General features: G+C 41.5%; 1 protein-coding gene across 2 annotated transcripts in view; it reads left to right on the top strand.

Moving 5' to 3' along the window:
* Positions 1-317: 317 nt before the first annotated feature.
* ELN (elastin) overlaps positions 318-18,552 on the top strand; it is a 144,040-nt gene continuing 125,805 nt past the window's right edge. For both annotated transcript variants that reach the window (XM_068270037.1, XM_068270036.1), the window contains exon 1: positions 318-413. In XM_068270037.1, coding sequence (XP_068126138.1) covers positions 335-413 — 79 coding nt within the window. In that variant the 5' untranslated portion in view covers positions 318-334. The remainder of the gene's footprint in view (positions 414-18,552) is intronic.

Below are 18,552 nucleotides of genomic sequence, written 5' to 3'. Positions count from 1 at the left end.
GACAAACAGGGAATGAGAGAGACAGATAAACACAGAAAGGAGAATTCTACACCCCCTTCTCCTTGGCTCCTTTCCCATGTCTATTTCAGCCAGAATTGCAGAACGTCAGCCAAGAAAAATGAAAAAAAAAAAAGAAAGAAAAGGAAAAAAGGAAACAAAACAAAATAAAATATTCCCCCTCCTTTCCCAATAATAAAGGGGGGTGGGATGGGGCTGCTGGCACTGTTAGAATGACGTCGTGTCTCTTGCTGCCCCTCCCTCATTGGGGATGTGAGCTGTGCGGCGGGATAAAACCCAGCATGTGTGAGGGGACGGGGGCATTGTGACTTGAGACATGGAGAGCTTACGGCCTGCCGCTCCACTACGGGGCATCATCCTGCTGCTCGCCTTCTGCCAAACTACTCTGCAAGGAGGTGAGTGACTGTGCACTGAGTGCACTTTATCCTAATCCCCTGCAGTCTGCACAGCCACAGGCTCATCAGTGCTATCCATTCAACACTCTTACCTTAACTAAACTTTTCTCTTCCCTTCAGTTTCCTGTCAGGGATGCTTAAACATCATTTTCCTCACTCTTCTACACATTCCATCACTTCTACTGACATGAGGTTCACAGAACGGCATTTCTAACATTTCTTAGCTGGTGCTACCACACCCACCCACCTGTTACACATATCCTTGATTTTTTACAGCTCACATTAAAGATAATTGAAAGAATAAGGTAAAGTGCAATAAGCCAAATCAGTCAATGAGATATCATCCAAAAAGGTGATAGGGTTAGTGATAAATGGGTGGGTGATACAGGTGAGGAAATGGGTGACAAAGAGGTGAAAAATGAAATGAAAGATGTCACTAACCCATAGCAACAAATACTGAGGTAATGTTAAACCAAAATCTGAAAAGGGAGTAGACTTTATACAATTAAATGAACTGAGATAGTATGTAAGTAAGTAAGTACTAATCAGAAGTACATTATCATACCTCACAGATTATTTTGCTATCCTAGTGCAAAGCAGCACATTACCTTACATGAAGTCTGCCCTGACCTCTGCAGAGCACTAGGGCAAGTTCCAACCAGTCCTGTAGGGAATCACGCTCTGCGTAGGAGCATCCTGTACTCCAATATTGGACATTTCCAGATCCATCTCACACCTCAGCTGCACAGGCACACTGCAGAATATAACAGAGGAGGACAGGGGGGGGGGGAGCCAGGGCTTGACTCCCAGAGTAACTAATGTTTTTCACAAACGCACGTGAAGTCACTGAGTTTACAGATGAAAGTGATATTCCCAAGCAGGGTGAGGAAGGTTGAGCAGTGTGGTGGGGCCCTCAGAACAGCACACAGTACCTGTCTAAGATGAAAAGCTTATAGTCAGACACACATGCTAAGCAGTGCAGACATATAGCAGGTACTCCTCTACATTTTAGACTTTGTAACCCATTCATCACCAGGGAGGGTAAATGAAAACATATAGAATGTCAATAGAAAAACATTACATTATGGCTACGAGGGTAAAGACAACACAGTCACAACACAGCATAAACGTGCAACTGCCGCCAGTGAATGACCACCATGTTCTTATACCTGACAGGTATAGCACCCTCTCCATCCTCCTAGGATAGTTCATTGCTACACTCATCACAGCCACACTCAAATCAAATCAAAGATAGCTTTATTGACATGACCAAGTTTCATACAGGCATTGCCAAAGCAGGGGGGGAATGGGATGTGGGTACAGTGGGTTAGCTCTCTATTCTGCAAGTGCACAACTTAGACTTACACATACCTGTGAGACCAGCAGAGCACATCACTTCACCCATGAAGAGCAGTCTGGAGAAGGCAGGGCTGGAGTTAGTAAAGCAGCAGAGTTTGGGAAGTGCAGAGAGTGTGCTGATAGAGTTGTACAGCGCATTGGATACTATAGCACACATAGAGGGCTGGGTTTCATCTCTCAGAGGAAGCAAGTGCATGAATCACTGCCAAGTTTACATGGGTTGTAAGTGCATATGAGAGGGAATTTCACAGTGATTTACAGCTAAATGTCTCGCTTATTGGACAAAGCTGTGCGCACGCTGGAAGAGTTAAACTGTACATTTCACACTAATTAAAGATGATGTCATTTAGTACATATGTCATTATGATATGTAAACATTCTTCCCCACTACAGAGAGGGCTTGTGCACACATTAGTTTTAAAAAGCACTGTGTATAAGCATGTAACGCGCTAAAACCACTTTGGCCGTTTTACCTTCCAAAACACACAATTATGGCCAATTTTGATTCGAGTCCCCTCTTTAATGCAATAAGGTATTGCAGACTGCATCATCTGTTTACAGCAGAGAAATGGCCGGTGTGAGTTTCTGTACATTAAAGTGGGACTCTACTATTATTGAGAAAAAGGCATTTTCATTAATTTAGCTCTATACATTGCAGCGATAAATAACAAGCTTGTCCAAGCTAAAAACAAGTGCGTGTTTCTATCCGTTTAGACGCATGCGCTATTCCCCAGCAGCTGATGATTTTTAGTGGCAAGACGCACTCAATGTGCAATATTTTGAAACAAAAAGCACGTTTTTTTTTTCCTGCATGCAAAAATCACATTCAGCTGTGAACCATCCTATTGACTAACATTGTTTTTCGGTTGAAATGCAATTTCAAATTTAGAAAAAAGCATGTGATTGTGACACGTGTGGTCTAAGCTTTATGTCAGCTTGCATATGTGTAAGAAGGAAAAACATGTAAAGAAAGTTATTCCACAGGGTTCCTAACAGAAATTGTGATAAAGGAGGGTCCAGGTTTACTGCCAGTAAATAGATTAGTTCAGGTGTGGACAAAAAATGCAACAAGCTTCTACTCAGTGCAGCTAATTATTCGTGCAGCCAAATGGGCGGTTCCTAGGCAGTCTGTGCTCCACGGAGTACAGATTCCAGGCTGGCAAAGATGTGCAATTTTATTTTCAGTTAGTTTTGGAATTGCACAGCTGACTGCAAATTTAAGTAGAAAGAGTTTTTTTTAAAAATATAATATTACAAATGGTCTCAGAGGGCTCTGATGTATGTTTGTAGCATTTTTAGATGAAGTTGGGAGTTTCACTTGAACAAATAATGTTGATTGTATCATTAAATGGTGATTTAATGGAATACTGAACTCAAGTAACCAATCAGAATGCTTTTTTTTTCTCATATAACAGCTGAAATCTGATTGGTGATGGTTTTGATAGCTGTTCTACTTTTCAACCAATGTTTTTTCCCCTTGTCTTCTGATTGGTTGGTTTGGACAACTGCTCCACTTTTGAACCAATGTTTTTTTCCCTTGTCTTTATAATTTAGCCACATAGCAAATGTTTGTGCATCCATATATGATTACATTGAATGTGACTGTAATGATACAAAAATAATAAGCAACACTACAGTTTGTAGGGAGTTAACAATTTTCCCACTGAGCCTAATGTATAGTCATTTAATGTATTGTCTTAAACATGTAACCTATCCACATAACTTAACATTTGCTGTATTGTAGGAAGTTGATCTGCTATGATTATGATTGTTGTGTGTGATAGTTATAGGTCAGAAATGTAATATGTGTATGCGTTGGAGCATAAGAGGTCTAAGTTAGAAAATGTAATTTACATCTGATTATAGAGAGATTGCTTAAATGTAAGCATATTTATCAAACCCAAACCTTTATTTAAATGATGCAAAAGAACATAGGCAGTGCTTACTCATTTTATGTTCTGTCATAAAGAATGATGTCCACTTAATTACCTATCTTGCTCGATGATCTGTGAAAGGGTTCAGGATCATGGTTTAGTCAGCATTTTCCTATTGAAAAAGTCAATGTTTGAGCTATAAGCTTGCACTATGGGTTCACTTGCCTGTTCTATGAAACTAAACTAGTGACTGTAAAGGGCTAGATGGTTCCTGTTTTTGGCACTCTTAGGAGACTTCTAAGTTGTCAATTTTCCACAGAATAAGTTGTTTATCTTATAGTATCAGAACCCACAAACTAGACTGTGTTGTCACCACCAGGGACACATTCCAGCGATCTTCACATTCCTAATGTTTACTTCATTGTCTGGTATTTTGTACTAAAAATGTTATTGTTAACTGGTCTCATTTAAAAATCAGCTCCAGACAAAAACCCAACTGAAATATTGGACAGAACGATGAAGCGGAGAGCTTATGTTTAGTCCCTAGCACTCTCTGTGCTGCTATTGAGAGATTCATTCCTTCCCAAGTGACACACAGAACTTGAATGTAAGCACTAGGTGTCACTGGACAGATAAGTGAAGGACAAGAATGAAAGACTGACAAGAATTCTAACTGTACTCTATGCTACCACTTTTTAATTGCCATTTTTAGTGTCAGTGCTGGAGAGACTTACCTAACTTTCCACTTTAACAAAAAGTTGAGGACATCCCTCTATCCCTATTTCCACTCCCCTTTTACCCTCCCCGGAGAAACAGATGGAAATTTAAACACAGCCTTTTCCCAGTCCTTTTGAATTGGATTAAGCCATCAGACTTTTGTCATTAATCATTAAATCATCAAGATGACTTCAATGAAGTGATGAAATTGACCAACTGTTGGTTAATATGCACCCATTCCATATTATTGATGGCTGCCGGTTGTACTCTTTTTAATTTTATTTTATTTCTATTATTAGCTGACAGCTCACACACTTCATCCTGAGTGGTAATCTATCTCCATAGTAAATGGCAGTGTATAATTTGCTCTCACTAGTATCCCCATGCTGTAAGGAAGATCTGCTGAACATGAGGGAATCACAATCTATGTTATTATAAGGTTTTCACTGAAGGCCAAGCTCAAAGAAAAGTTTACTAGAGATCTGTTTCTGCAAGAATTCCAGATGTTTTCTGTCAAGGGAAGCAAAAGCTTTAACTCACCAGTGAAAGCTGACACATTCCCATCTGACACGAAAGCAAAGGCTTTGGGATGTTAACGCCTTCCTAGCAACAAGGACCAGCATACCTATAGAGCAGGCTGTCATTTTCTTCACTGACACTGCAATGCTGCAATGCCCACTAGCCCCTCACAGAACTCCTCTGTGAAAACTGAGTACTCTACCAGGACTGCTGAGTGCTGAGGCATGACCAAGCAAATGTTCCTGCTTAGACTTAATGAGCTAGTTTTTCATTGTTCCTGGCAATATCTGAGTTAATAATGCAGTCGTATCTGCCAAGCTTGGAGTTGATTACAAAAGTAACGTTCTCTAAGTACCTCGTTTTAGTTGAGTTAAGCAATGTTATGCACTATGAGCTAGTGAGGGGGACATGCTTAATGTTAGCTACGTCCTGTTAGGCAGATGTGTCCACCCTGGACAGCCTCACATCTTATTCCTCTAATTGACTTCCCTCTATTTAGATTTTCTGCATACTTGATGCCTGCAGATTAGTCCTGTTCCAAGTCCGCTTGATAAGTGGTCTCAGTGCAGAAAGAAACACTTCATAAGTTTGAAAATCTCCGACAACGAAGAGGAATCCAGATTTGTTTTAGAAGGGGCACTTGTGTTTTGGTGTAAAGTTCTTGCAAATAGCAACATAAAAATAATAACAGATGTTCTGACAAAGATCTGTTGCAATGTCTCCACATTTGTTTAAAATTTGAGGGATCATTGGTTAATCCCTTGTTATGTGATTACAATGGACGCAACGAAGAACAAGCATTGTACTAGTGAATTTTAATCAATCTCCTTAAAATGACATAATTTGCAAATATTATTACAAGATGAGCAGTGCTGGGTTTATGTTAGATCCCGCTGAGACTACAAGGAATCTAATTTACGCTTTTCACACAGTTGTTAATACTGATTCCTTATGCAATATTGTGAAATTGTACCCCAGAAATTATCCAGCTCCTGCTCTGTGAAATACCATGATAAGGACCTTTACACTCACATGTATGTCACCCACCCAGACCCAATCACAAGCCTCTGATGCCAGCTTAGAATTCATTTAGGGTGTAAGCCGAAACCTTCAACATTCTGTACCTTCCCCATGCCAGTAAATGGTCTCCAACTGTCCATGGACAATCAATATGTTTATATATTTTTACATTTATAGATGGATATATATGTGGCCCTACACTGGCCCCTCCTAAGAATTACTGTGCCCCGCGGAGTGGCCCTTACTCCCCCCCCCCCCCTGCTTAGTAGTGTACAGTTAACTGTTTCCAGGTTTCAGCAGCATTTACTTAACAGGATAGGGTTTGTAAAAACAAACTCTCCATGTCAGTGTGAGTCTGTGTAAGCATTAGTTACACCAGGGATCTTATCTATTCGCCATGCATACCTCACAATCCTTGCAAGATCCCTTGTAATTAATTTATTTGGATGACATTTATGTTTTCAAAAAATCTCTCTACCTACTTCTCATTGTATATTAGAACATGGCCAGTCAACAGGAGTATGAAGAGTGCTTACTAGCTGAAAGCTTACTGTTTTTCTTTAGCAAATGCATGGTATTATACTGATTCAAAGCTTCCTGTCTGTAAAATACAAGCTCTAGTTTGCAGCTACTTGCTTAGCTACTGAGGTAAGGAATTACACACACAGTGTTTCTCTCTGTCCTGCCTCTTCCTCCTCCCATTGCTTGTAGAGTTGTCAGACATAGGCTGGGGGCTGGAATGATTTGTCTCTGATTTGCCCACAAAAGAGCAGCTTAGTAGGGATTAAAGCATGCCAGCCAACTAGCCAAGCACACCTGCAAGTAACATTTATACAAATATCAATTTTTATCACCCAAACGGGCCCCACCAGCCAGCCATCTTGCCCCTTTTGTCATCTTTCCCACCCCCGGAAAAAAAATTGAAGGTGGACCCACATATATATATATATATATATATATATATATATATATACATACACACACACACACACACACACACACACACACACACACACACACACACACACACACACGATAATGGCGAGCTATAAATATATTGTGACTAGATCCTGGAGTCCTTGAAGTTGTCACGTAGCTAATGTCTAGGCCAGTGATGGCTAACCTTGGCACGCACGCTGTGACAAAACTACAAATCCCATCATGCCTCTGACTCCCCGAGTTATGCTTAGAGCTGTCAGAGTATTGCAATGCCTCATGGGACTTATAGTTCCACCACAGCTGGAGTGCCAAGGTTAGCCATCACTGGCATGCGCAGTAAAGACTGTGCTTGTCATGATATCACGGGGTCTTGTCAGCCAATAGCAGGCGATGAGTTATTGATCCGTCCCTGCTCAGGTGATGTCACATTTAACTCTTTAGAGTTTAGTATAAGAAGAGCTAATGAGCTCCCGGGGGGGGGGGGGGGGGCTACTTCTGGCTGATGACTTCCACTTTCTACTCTTTTTGTAATGTCTTGTCATTTTATCTAACTGTATGCTGTATATAGGCCTAAGTGCAACCTAGTATAGATGTAACATAAGAGAAAGCCTGGTTGCCATTCAAAAGGAATGGACCAAGAGCCTGTAACGCAAAGGGGACTTACAACAGACCAATTACTTTGCTGAGGTGTAACAAACATGTAGAGATAAGCATTTGTATATCTTTTTACTGAATAAACTCCTGAAACTTTGACGACGTCTAAGAAGATCTCCTATGCTGTTTCTGTGATGAGAGTCGAGTTATCACACTTCCTGTGATATGGTGCCGAACGAAGGTGTAGTGTTGTTACCCATAGCAACCAACGTATAGATTCCTACATAGTCCATTATCATTAAACAGGAAATCTAGGAAATTATTTGTGGGCCAAAGCAACAATAATAACCGGACCAAAGTTCTCTTCTCCAATCTACTGCAGAAGTGCCATTATATTGCAGCTTTCCAGTGCTTCCCAACCTAGTAGTGTGCTGCAACTTTTTGCTTCCTGTTTTGTGTTCCCAGTTTTGTAGGGCCTCATGTATTGTGTCTCCAGTATCCTCTATTGTGTGTGCTCTGCTGTCCAGTGCCCACTGCAGTGTGTCTCAAGACCTCCAGTGCACCCATTAGTTTCCTATGTGTAGGAACCAGTAATATAATTAACCTGTAGGGTTCACTATGAAAACATGCTCATGTACAGACAGAAGTAAAGCATGTTCTATGATCCATAGCCAGCACTGCAACCTATGGAGGTGAAATCATAATCACATGACTAGAAGATATATGTAAAAAGAGAACCGAGAGCCCAATATAGTGTAGTAAGTATTGAGAATTGGGTAAATGAAACGAGTCAATATATCCTCACAAACCAGGGTTACCTCCAAGTAACCACTGTACAGGCAGGTGAGGAGATTAGCCTGTCCTCACTCAGGATTAAGAAGTCACTCTTTGTAGACAGGAGAAAGGACAGGTATCCCCCTCCACCAGGGGTGGATATCAATTATAACGTAATGAAGAACAGAGGTGCCAACAGGATAAAATCAATTCTTAAAACTTTTAAAATTCCAAATCCCTGCCAAACTGGACCGCAATTGTGCTGGCTGTCCCAGCTGTCACTTCTCCCTTACTTCCCTTGCCTGTCATAGGTAGCTACAGGTGCACCGTAGTGCTAGGTAGCCAGAAGTACCCTCAATAATACATAGCTAGAGATGTACCCAAGTATTAGGTAGCCAGAGGTTCCCCTTAGTATTAAAGTGACTCAGAGATGAAGTAATAGAATAGATTTATACATACACGGGGCTTCCTCCAACCCCATGCATATGGATCGCTCCCACGCAGCCATCCTCAGCCTTCTCTATCGTTAGTACCGGTTCCCGTAACTTCGGCCAGTCACGGACAGTTTTACTCATGCACAGTGACTCCCTCCATCTCTCCGGCGCCTGTCTTACACATGTGCCTGCATAGTACGGAGGGAGCGCACTGCGCTTGCATTGACTGGCCCTGACTGTCCAAAGTTACGGGACCCGGTACTGGTGATAGAGAAAGTGGAGGACAGCGGTGTGGGAGCGATCCATGCGGATGGGGCTGGAGGAAGCCCCAGGTATGTATAAATCTATTCTGTTACTTCATCTCTTGGTCTCTTTAAGTAGCTAGAGGTGCCCCTGACTGAGGGAGATCTCATCAGTGGAATGCCGAGAGCTGGGTGAGTAACCTCTCATTTGTGCTCTGTTTAGGACTCTGCATAGGGAAGGAGGGAGGGAAGCACTCAAGGAGGGGAGTAAGCCACCTTCCGTCATCGGGTGCCTGTAGGCTCGCGCCTACAGTGCCTTATGGTAAATCCATCCCTGCTGGTTACATACTGTAGGTAGCATAGAAAAGCAGAGAACACACTCCAGGAGAACATGAGACATCCTAGCCACATGACTTGCAAAAGAGGGTTGGGGTCAGTACTGTGGGAGGTACTTACATCACTCTGCTGATTATTAGTTGCTGATAATCTCTGCAGCCTGGCTGTGCAGAGAAAAGCAATGGATAGTTTATCCTCACATTCTTAGCCAGAGACAGGAGGGGGCATAAATCTGGAACTGGCAGACAAAAGTCCACAAGTTTCCAGCTCTTCAGATCAGTGTTCTGGGTGTTCTGACTTTGCTTTGAGTTTTCTGACATATGAGTAATGGAGTGCAGTGTGTCCAGCATTTCCAAATCAGTGTCTCTCCTCTCCATGACATATTTACTTTAAGAAAATATTTTTTGTCATCTCAGTGTGGACACCATAGCAGCTATCTCAAAAGTCAGCCAGGCTTGAGTATATTCTCTGAAATACCTGCCCAGATCTTGCTCCTTATTAATGTTCTCTAATCCCCACTGGCTATTTACAGTCTTTTTTTCTTAGCTGGAAATTGGGCTGTTATTGAAACTATCCTCAGTGAAACCAGTGCAACTTTATACTTTGACAGGCCTGGTCCATGATTCGGATCCCGCAGGCTCTGGCCTACATTACACTTTTCCCAGTTGTACTTTTAAAAGGTTTCAGGCACATGCTTTCCAGAAGATAGAGCGGGATTTGGCAAGATACTGCCTTTCTTTTTTTATTAATTTTTACAGTAATGAAAAATACATTTGAGAAGACAGCACAGATATTTGAATAAATTGGAAAATAAATAGTTTTGTTTAATCAGAATATTCAGCAAGATCGAAGCGGACCTGAACTCAGAACTTCCTCTCTGCTCTAAAAGATACATAACAGCTTAATAACCCTAAAACAAATAACATTTCTTTGTTACAGCTGATACAAATCCTAAAAACAAATCTGCACTGTTTCTACTTTCTGATTCATGGAAGCAGACATATAGTTAACATTCCGTGCTTTTAAATGAGCTAATCTGCCATCTCTGCCATGGCAGTCATGTGACATACGGGTGACAATTTGTGAAAATAACGTTGTGATCGGTCATGCTCAGGCATCCATTAAGGATCCGACATGACAGATCCTTAACGACTCCAGAAGCCCAGGCAGGATCAATTGGCAGCCGCTGTGAACACAGAACGATCCTCGGCTGAAACAGTTGCTTTCGGACGATCATATGTGTGCGTGTAAATGTAATTGTATGTAGCTTCAAGTTAGCTTGTCAAAATTAGCAGGAAGTACAATTGATTGGCCCGCCTCCAAGCTGCATACAATTTGCATGAAATTTACATGCGAGCTGGATTTATGTAGGAACAAGCTCAATGTGCAGTAAGTAGCATCCATGGGAGGACAACAACATGAATGGAACTAACTTGAAATCTAAAATAGCTTTACTCAACAACCTGTCATGTTTATCTTGTTCTTGGATGAAATGTTTAGACAATCTGTCAGGAAAGAAGTAAAGCTGTTACACTGTTCTAGCTATAACAGCTTCATCTATCATCCCAGATTTATCAAAACATTACCCAGCATAAAAGTGAAATCAACTTAGACACAAGTGGGGTTCAATCATCAAACTTCTTGGATGCCATTAATGCCTGTTTTAGGATTTTTCTTCTTTCACATTTACAAATATTTACCAGCCATGAGCAAAATGTTGCATCAGTTTAGTTAAGATTATGTGTATAATGAATATATTTGCATTTTTTACACATAAATTCAACTTGTAAAAAAATCCTAAACTTTACAGCCACCCTTCATGTGTGGCTTTAGACGCATATGGACGCTTGAAGACAACACATCAGGGCCAAGTGCTGTACAGATGCGTCACATACTATACAGACCTTGGCGGGTCAATTACCCACTGCAGTTGACATGACCAGCCACATCAGCTTGCATCAAGCCCAGGCCCTGCCCAAGTTTATAAATAGAAGAGTACCTGGCAGTACGATCTTAGCAGAGTAGAAGAAGATCAAAAAGGTTGGACCTCTTTCATAGGTGCTTTAAATGAAATAGAAGGATGTAAGCAACACAAGCAGAAGCATCTATCAACAAGACAGAAGCCGTACTCCAATCAAGAAGCCACCTATCATCAAAAAAGAAGCCAGGCTACAATCAAAGCTTATGATGAAAATGGGCCTACCAGAAGACTTCTAGAAAGAAATTACTGCTACAAGCCTTTTCTTTATTGACTCTGACTGTTACAGACTTGGGACCGATATGTAAAGGATTTAATGAAAGTCATGTACAGATTAGCTGCAGTGGGTTTACTTATGTGATCACTTGGTTTGTACAGTAGATATCACCATAACAGCACCAAACCATTTGATCTAGCAAAAGTAGTCTATTGCCCACCAGCAGTGCTCTAGAATGGGGGGAAGGAAGGTGATTTCTGTATTTCAGTGCCACACACCCTACAGTTGATGGATATAGCAAGCTGGTGTATGACTTCCATTTGCAAGGTTTCCATTTGCTCATGACCAACTCCTATGGCAGTGGGCAGGTGCCCTAAAGTAGTGGCCAATGGGTTGGATGGGCACTCTTTGTGTTTTGTTTTACATGGAGCTGCACATATTCAGAAACAAGGAAAGCTTCTTCTGTTGCAGTTGAGTAAGTTGTGGGAAAGGGGGTATTGGATGCTGATTGGGATTAATCTTTAACAACTTATAAAACAATCCTTAATCAGTTCTCCCTGATTGGTCAGCAGAATAATTCTGTTCCAATTAATGTACAATATGATAATCTTGATTGGATCATTAATGGATTGGAAGTGAATATCAGCTTATGTGTAGTAGCCTTAAGTTCCTCACTGTTCTCCAACTTCTGGAACTTCTCCCCATTATGTACAGTGGGATGCGAAAGTTTGGGCAACCTTGTCATTATTTTCCTGTATAAATCATTGGTTGTTACAATAAAAAATGTCAGTTAAATATATCATACAGGGGACACACACAGTGATATTTGAGAAGTTTATTGGATTTACAGAAAGTACGCAATAATTGTTCAAATAAAATTAGGCAGGTGCATAAATTTGTCATTTTTATTGATTCCAAAACCTTTAGAACTAATTATTGGAACTCAAATTGGCTTGGTAAGCTCAGTGACCCCTGACCTACATACACGGGTGAATCCAATTATAAGAAAGAGTATTTAAGGGGGTCAATTGTAAGTTTCCCCCCTCTTTTAATTTTTTTCTGAAGAGTAGCAACTTGGGGGTCTCAAAACACTCTCAAATGACCTGAAGACAAAGATTGCTCACCATCATGGTTTAGGGGAAGGATACAGAAAGCTGCATCAGAGATTTCAGCTGTCTGTTTCCACAGTTAGGAACATATTGAGGAAATGGAAGACCACAGGCTCAGTTTAAGTTAAGGCTCGAAGTGGCAGACCAAGAAAAATCTTGGATAAACAGAAGCGATAAATGATGAGAACAGTCAGAGTCAACTCACAGACCAGCACCAAAGACCCACAACATCATCTTGCTGCAGATGGAGTCACTATGTATCGTTCAACAATTTGGCGCACTTTACACAAGGAGATCCTGTATGTAAGAGTGATGCAGAGGAAGCCTTTTCTCCGCCCACAGCACAAACAGAGCCGCTAAAGCACATTTGGACAAGCCAGCTTCATTTATTCAGTTATTTAGGCGTTATGCATGAAAGAAAAAAAACACAGCATTCCAAGAAAAACACCCGCTACCTACAGTAAAATATGGTGGTAGTTCCATCATGCTGTGAGGCTGTGTGGTCAGTGCAGGGACTGGGAATCTTGTCAAAGTTGAGGGACACATGGATTCCACTCAGTATCAGCAGATTCTGGAGACTAATGTCCAGGAATCAGTGACAAAGCTGAAGCTGCGCTGGGGCTGGATCCTTCAACAAGACAACGACCCTAAACACTGCTCACAATCCAGTAAGGCATTCATGCAGAGGAACAAGTACAACGTTCTGGAATGGCCATCTTAGGCCCCAGACCTGAATATAATTGAAAATATGTGGTGTAAGTTAAAGAGAGCTGTCCATGCTCAGAAGCCAGACCTGAATGAACTAGAGATGTTTTGCAAAGAAGAATGGTCCAAAATACCTTCAACCAGAATCCAGACTCTCATTGGAACCTACAGGAAGTGTTTAGGCTGTAATTTTTGCAAAAGGAGGATCTACCAAATATTGATTTCATTTTTATTTTGTGGTGCCCAAATTTAAGCACCTGCCTGATTTTGTTTAAACAATTATTGCACGCTTTCTGTAAATCAAATAAACTTCATTTCACTTCTCAAATATCACTGTGTGTGTCTCCTATATGATATATTTAACCAACATTTTCTATCACAACAACCAACGATTTATACAGGAAAATCATGATGATTAACAAGGTTGCCCAAAGTTTTGCATCCCACTGTAGATGATGTAAGCAGCAAGTATTTTATGTCGTGTGGCCTAGCAGAAATAAAAATTTGCCCAACTGGCAAAATGATCTCAATTAGACCAATGTCTCTGTTTTCATGCAACGTATATTCCCCTTAAAACTCAAGCCTCGTTTCACTCGATCATTCCAGATTATGGTCTAAATATCATATTTTCCCACACTAACACTTATAAAAGAACAATCTCTGTCATTGTGGAAACAAGCTAAGTTTTAAATCAGAAGATTAAATGTTCCCAAACCTAGACTCATTATAGCATTGTTTTTGTCTCCTTTTTTCAATAAACACGCTATATTCTAAATTTAATTGAATGAAATATGGACAGATCTGCCAGAATCCATGAAACCGCTGTTCCATTGTTTAATGGTTAACTATTTACACCTGATGGTTGTCTGGATGAGTAAACATTGGGATGGGTTATTTCGGTCTGAATGGAACCACACAGATTGTTGTTAATACAAAATTCATGGAATGTTGAATTCACACAGAGCCCATAGAAGGGGAGGGGGGAATACTGCTGTGTGTCTCTAGTCTCATAGAAGATTCTTTCTGGAGCTTCATAGCATTTGTGAAAATACTGGTGCTGTAGTCCCTCGGGCAGTAAATGAGGGACAGTAAGGCCTGGGACCCACTAGCAGCTCTTTTCTAAGCGCTTATGAGTTGAAAAGCTCTTGCTAATGCAATGCTATGAGCGATTTATTTTTAAATCACATCACTCAAGTGGGGTCACACTCATAGCATTACATTAGCAAGAGCTTTTCAAATTACAATCCCTTAGAAAAGCACTGCTAGTGCGCTCCAGGCCTCAGAACCCTTTTCCACTGGTAGCGTTTCCATTCACTTTTTGAACGCATGTGACTTTTTAATTGCATGCATTTCTATATTAACATAGAATCACATTGCAACTTTTCCACTAGTGCGATGTGATTTTTACTTCAGGCCAAACACACTGCCTGCTAGGCTTTTTGTGTGATTACATTTAGATACATTCAATGGGAGCGCAAAAAAATCGCAACCAAGGATGATTTCCCGCTGCGGCTTCAAGCCCTGACCCCTCATCTCCCGAAATAAATAAATTGCACTGCACAAAACCTGACTGCACAGAAATTGTGACAGGACCCAATCGCGATTTGCAGTGGAAGTGCAAAGAAAAATCAAATAGAGGTTGTAAACCATTACTATACTATAGAAAACAAAACTAGAAATGATTTCCTGGTCTTTAACGGTAACCTGAAGTGAGAGGAATATAGGAGGTAATATTGCTGGAATGCTTTTAAAAATACATTGTTTCTGCCTGTTGTTTCTCCCTTCCTCTAATACTCTCCAAATTACTGAACCAGCATGACTATGTTATGGCCAGGACCCAAAGTTGGTCACTTTGGAATCTGGTCAGCCAATACACCAAGTGACCAATGGATGCGGCCAGTTCAGGACCTTACTCCTTTCAGACTATAGCTGGCCAGATCACGGCCTGACAAGAGCCGGGCAGCCAAGTCCAAAGTAAGGCTTTCCTGGAGCGTGGCAGCAGAGCACACAGCATAAGTTTCGTTGGTGGCATCTGCATTCCAAGGTTCCTCCCCCTGCCCCTGTCTCCAAGGAGGAAATATACAGGGCAGCCTGCCCCAGCATGCCTGTACTCCCTCCCTGCTATGTGTGTGTGGTCTTTGGCTTTGAATGCACACTGTACCACTTGTATTTGTAGCCATATCTGTAATGTTTTCATATGGAATCACACACACACACATACAGCAGGAAGGAAGGGAGTACAGGGAATGCAGATGCCGCATATGTACTTCAATGAACTAGTGCTGTTTACCTTTGTTCAGACCAAGTCCTGTCCAAAAACATAAGTTGAACACTATTTCTTTGCATATTGTCCGGCCAGATCCCGAAGGGGCCAGACTCTGGGTTCTGACTGTAGCATATACAGATGAGTAAATTCTGGTTTTACTTTGACTTAGCAGGCTCCATGGTGGTAACAGGCAGTGCCTTAGCAATAGAGCATGCAGGGATGTGACCACCCCAGGGCCCCTGGACCATAAGGCTCTTTATTGGTGACATGCTGGTAATGATCACCCTTACATGTGCTTCCAATAGCGGTAATAATTACCAAACTGTTCACAGTCCATTTATTAAACTTCTTCCCTGACACTGCAGCTGACCTTGGCAGGTTTTAGTGCCCCATAGAAATTGTTATGTATAAAGGGCTTGAGGGGGTGGGGCAATAATAAACTTACACTGGGGCCTATAGCTTCTTAGCTACACCACCTGCAGGTGTGACTGAGAAAACACTAAAGTCAAAAGAGCGACACAACATAATTTTTTTTTTAATGTGATAACTGTGTGGCATCCTGTACATTTAACCTTAGGTTCCCCTTCAAAGGATACCCAAAGTGACATGTGACATGATGAGATAGACATGTGTATGTACAGTGCCTAGCACACAAATAAGTATGATGTGTTCCTTTTTTTTTCTCTGCCAGAAAGAGTTAAATATCAGTTATGTAAGTGGATGACTCAGTCCTGACTCAGACAGGAAGTGACTACAGTGTAACCCTCACTGAGAAATTCAACTATAAAACACTTTCCTAGCAGAAAATAGCTTCTGAGAGCAAGAAAGGGACAAAAAGGGGAATTTCTTATCAGTGAGGGTCCCACTGTAGTCACTTCCTGTCTGAGTCAGGGCTGAGTCAGCCACTTACATACCTGATTTTTAACTCTTTCAGGCAAAGAAAGAAAAAAAAGGAACACAGCATAGTTATTTGTGTGCTAGGCACTGTACATACACACGTCTATCTCATCATGTCACATGTCACTTTGGGTATCCTTTAAAGAAGAATTCCATAAAGTGTAGACAGCTTCCTCATTGTGTAAGAATAACTTTTGTAATTTATCTCTTCCCAGCCCAATGCTGCCCTCAGAAGATATCAGCTTCTGAAAATCCCCTTGGCTCTCAGTGCAGCTGCTAATACATAGCTCTGACTTAAACCTAGTCAACTATATACTAGCCAAGGCTGCAGGTTCACACTGGTTAGATTAACCTGTCAAATAGTAAACATAGAGAGATACTCCAAATACCCCAGCTCAGCCCACAGTAGGCACAGAAAGCTGCCTTTACATTAAAGGGATACTGTAGGGAGGTCAGGGGAAAATGGGTTGAAGTTACCCGGGGCTTCTAATGGTCCCCCGCAGACATCCTGTGCCCACGCAGCCACTCACAGATGCTCCTGCCCCGCCTCCAGTTCACTTCTGGAATTTCAGACTTTAAAGTCTGAAAACCACTGCACCTGCATTGCCGTGTCCTTGATCCCGCTGATGTCACCAGGAGTGTACTGTGCAGTCCCAGTATGGTCTGTGTCTGCGCAGTACGCTCCTGGTGACATCAGCGGGATCGAGGACATGGCAACACAGACGCAGTGGTTTTCAGACTTTAAAGTCTGAAATTCCAGAAGTGAACCGGAGGCGGGGCCGGAGCATCGGTGGGTGGCTGCGTGGGCACAGGATGTCTGCGGGGGACCGTTAGAAGCCCCAGGTAAGTTCAACAAATTTTTCCCCGACCCCTACAGTATCCCTTTAAGTTACCATCTAATTTATGTACACTTGTTTACTAAAGTTGCATCGAAGGTCATGTAGTGCATTCTAAAGATTTTTTGTAGGCACAGTCAGTCTGACCTTTTGTGTTTTGTAAGCATCTTAAGAATGCATGATTAGTCACAGAAAATTGGGTGAATGATGCTTCAAAACATAAAATACTCATTCGCAGTCATAGAAGTAGAATTACGCTAGAGCTGGACTAAACCCAGGAGCCAAGTCATCAATGCACCTGGAAAATGTATTTTAACCACTCCTGTTCTCATCCAAATGTCATTTGGCTCATAGATCTTCGAGCTCATGCATTCCATGTTCCTGTGTTCCCCACTGACCTACATGCCTAAGAAAAGGTAGCATTCCTCAGATCTGTTTCGTCATTGTAAGATACATATGTTTTCGTTCATTCAGATTTTAATGGTCCATGTGAGATAGGATTGCCTCATTTGTTCTGGTATGACAGTCTTTACTGGAGTAGTAAACTAGTTTCCATGGATGATATATGACAGTTACATTGCTATGGATCTTTATACTCAGGTGACATCTATTATTAAGTCTTTTCTCATTCTGAGGTAGCTTCACCTTGAAGATCCCTTCAGTGTTCCCCCTAGACCAGCAATGTTCAAATGTTTTTTAAGTGGTGAAAAGCTACAATGTCATTTATTCACTTTGTGACTTGCCTCAAAGGCATATAAACAGGTTTTAAAAAAATCTATAATGTTATCGCAATACTACGTTCTTAGAAAATGTATAGACCACTCAGTGAAGGACCCCCAGTGACTTCCCAGTGATTTACCTTTACTGACATACCTTTGCTGATTCCCAATGAGAAACATTGACAGACCCCCAGTAACCTAACCCCTCAGTTGATTGATTTTTCAATGGCAGACCTCTGGTGACTTCCCTGGTGACCCACCCTCAGTGACTGAACCCAATGACAGACCCACAGTGACTGATTTCTCAGTGTCAAACTTTAAAGACATATTTCTCAGTGACATTTTGTCAACTGACAAACGCTTACCAACAGACTTCCAATTACAGACCTGTCAGTTACTGACAAATCAGATACCTTAGTTACAGGCCCTCAATGACAGATTTCAAAATGATTGTCCTGATTGGCAGACCCTAGGGACATCACTGACATGACAGACCTAAGTGACAGACCCTAATCACAGAACCATCAGTAAAAGACTACAAGTGACATACAACTTGACATAACGCAAGTGACAGACACCAAGTGACAAACTCTTGATAACAGAC

This window comes from Hyperolius riggenbachi, chromosome 2 (genome assembly GCF_040937935.1).
Source record: "Hyperolius riggenbachi isolate aHypRig1 chromosome 2, aHypRig1.pri, whole genome shotgun sequence".
NCBI classification, from domain to species: Eukaryota; Metazoa; Chordata; class Amphibia; order Anura; family Hyperoliidae; genus Hyperolius; species Hyperolius riggenbachi.
This window is presented reverse-complemented; position numbering and strand designations above follow the sequence as displayed.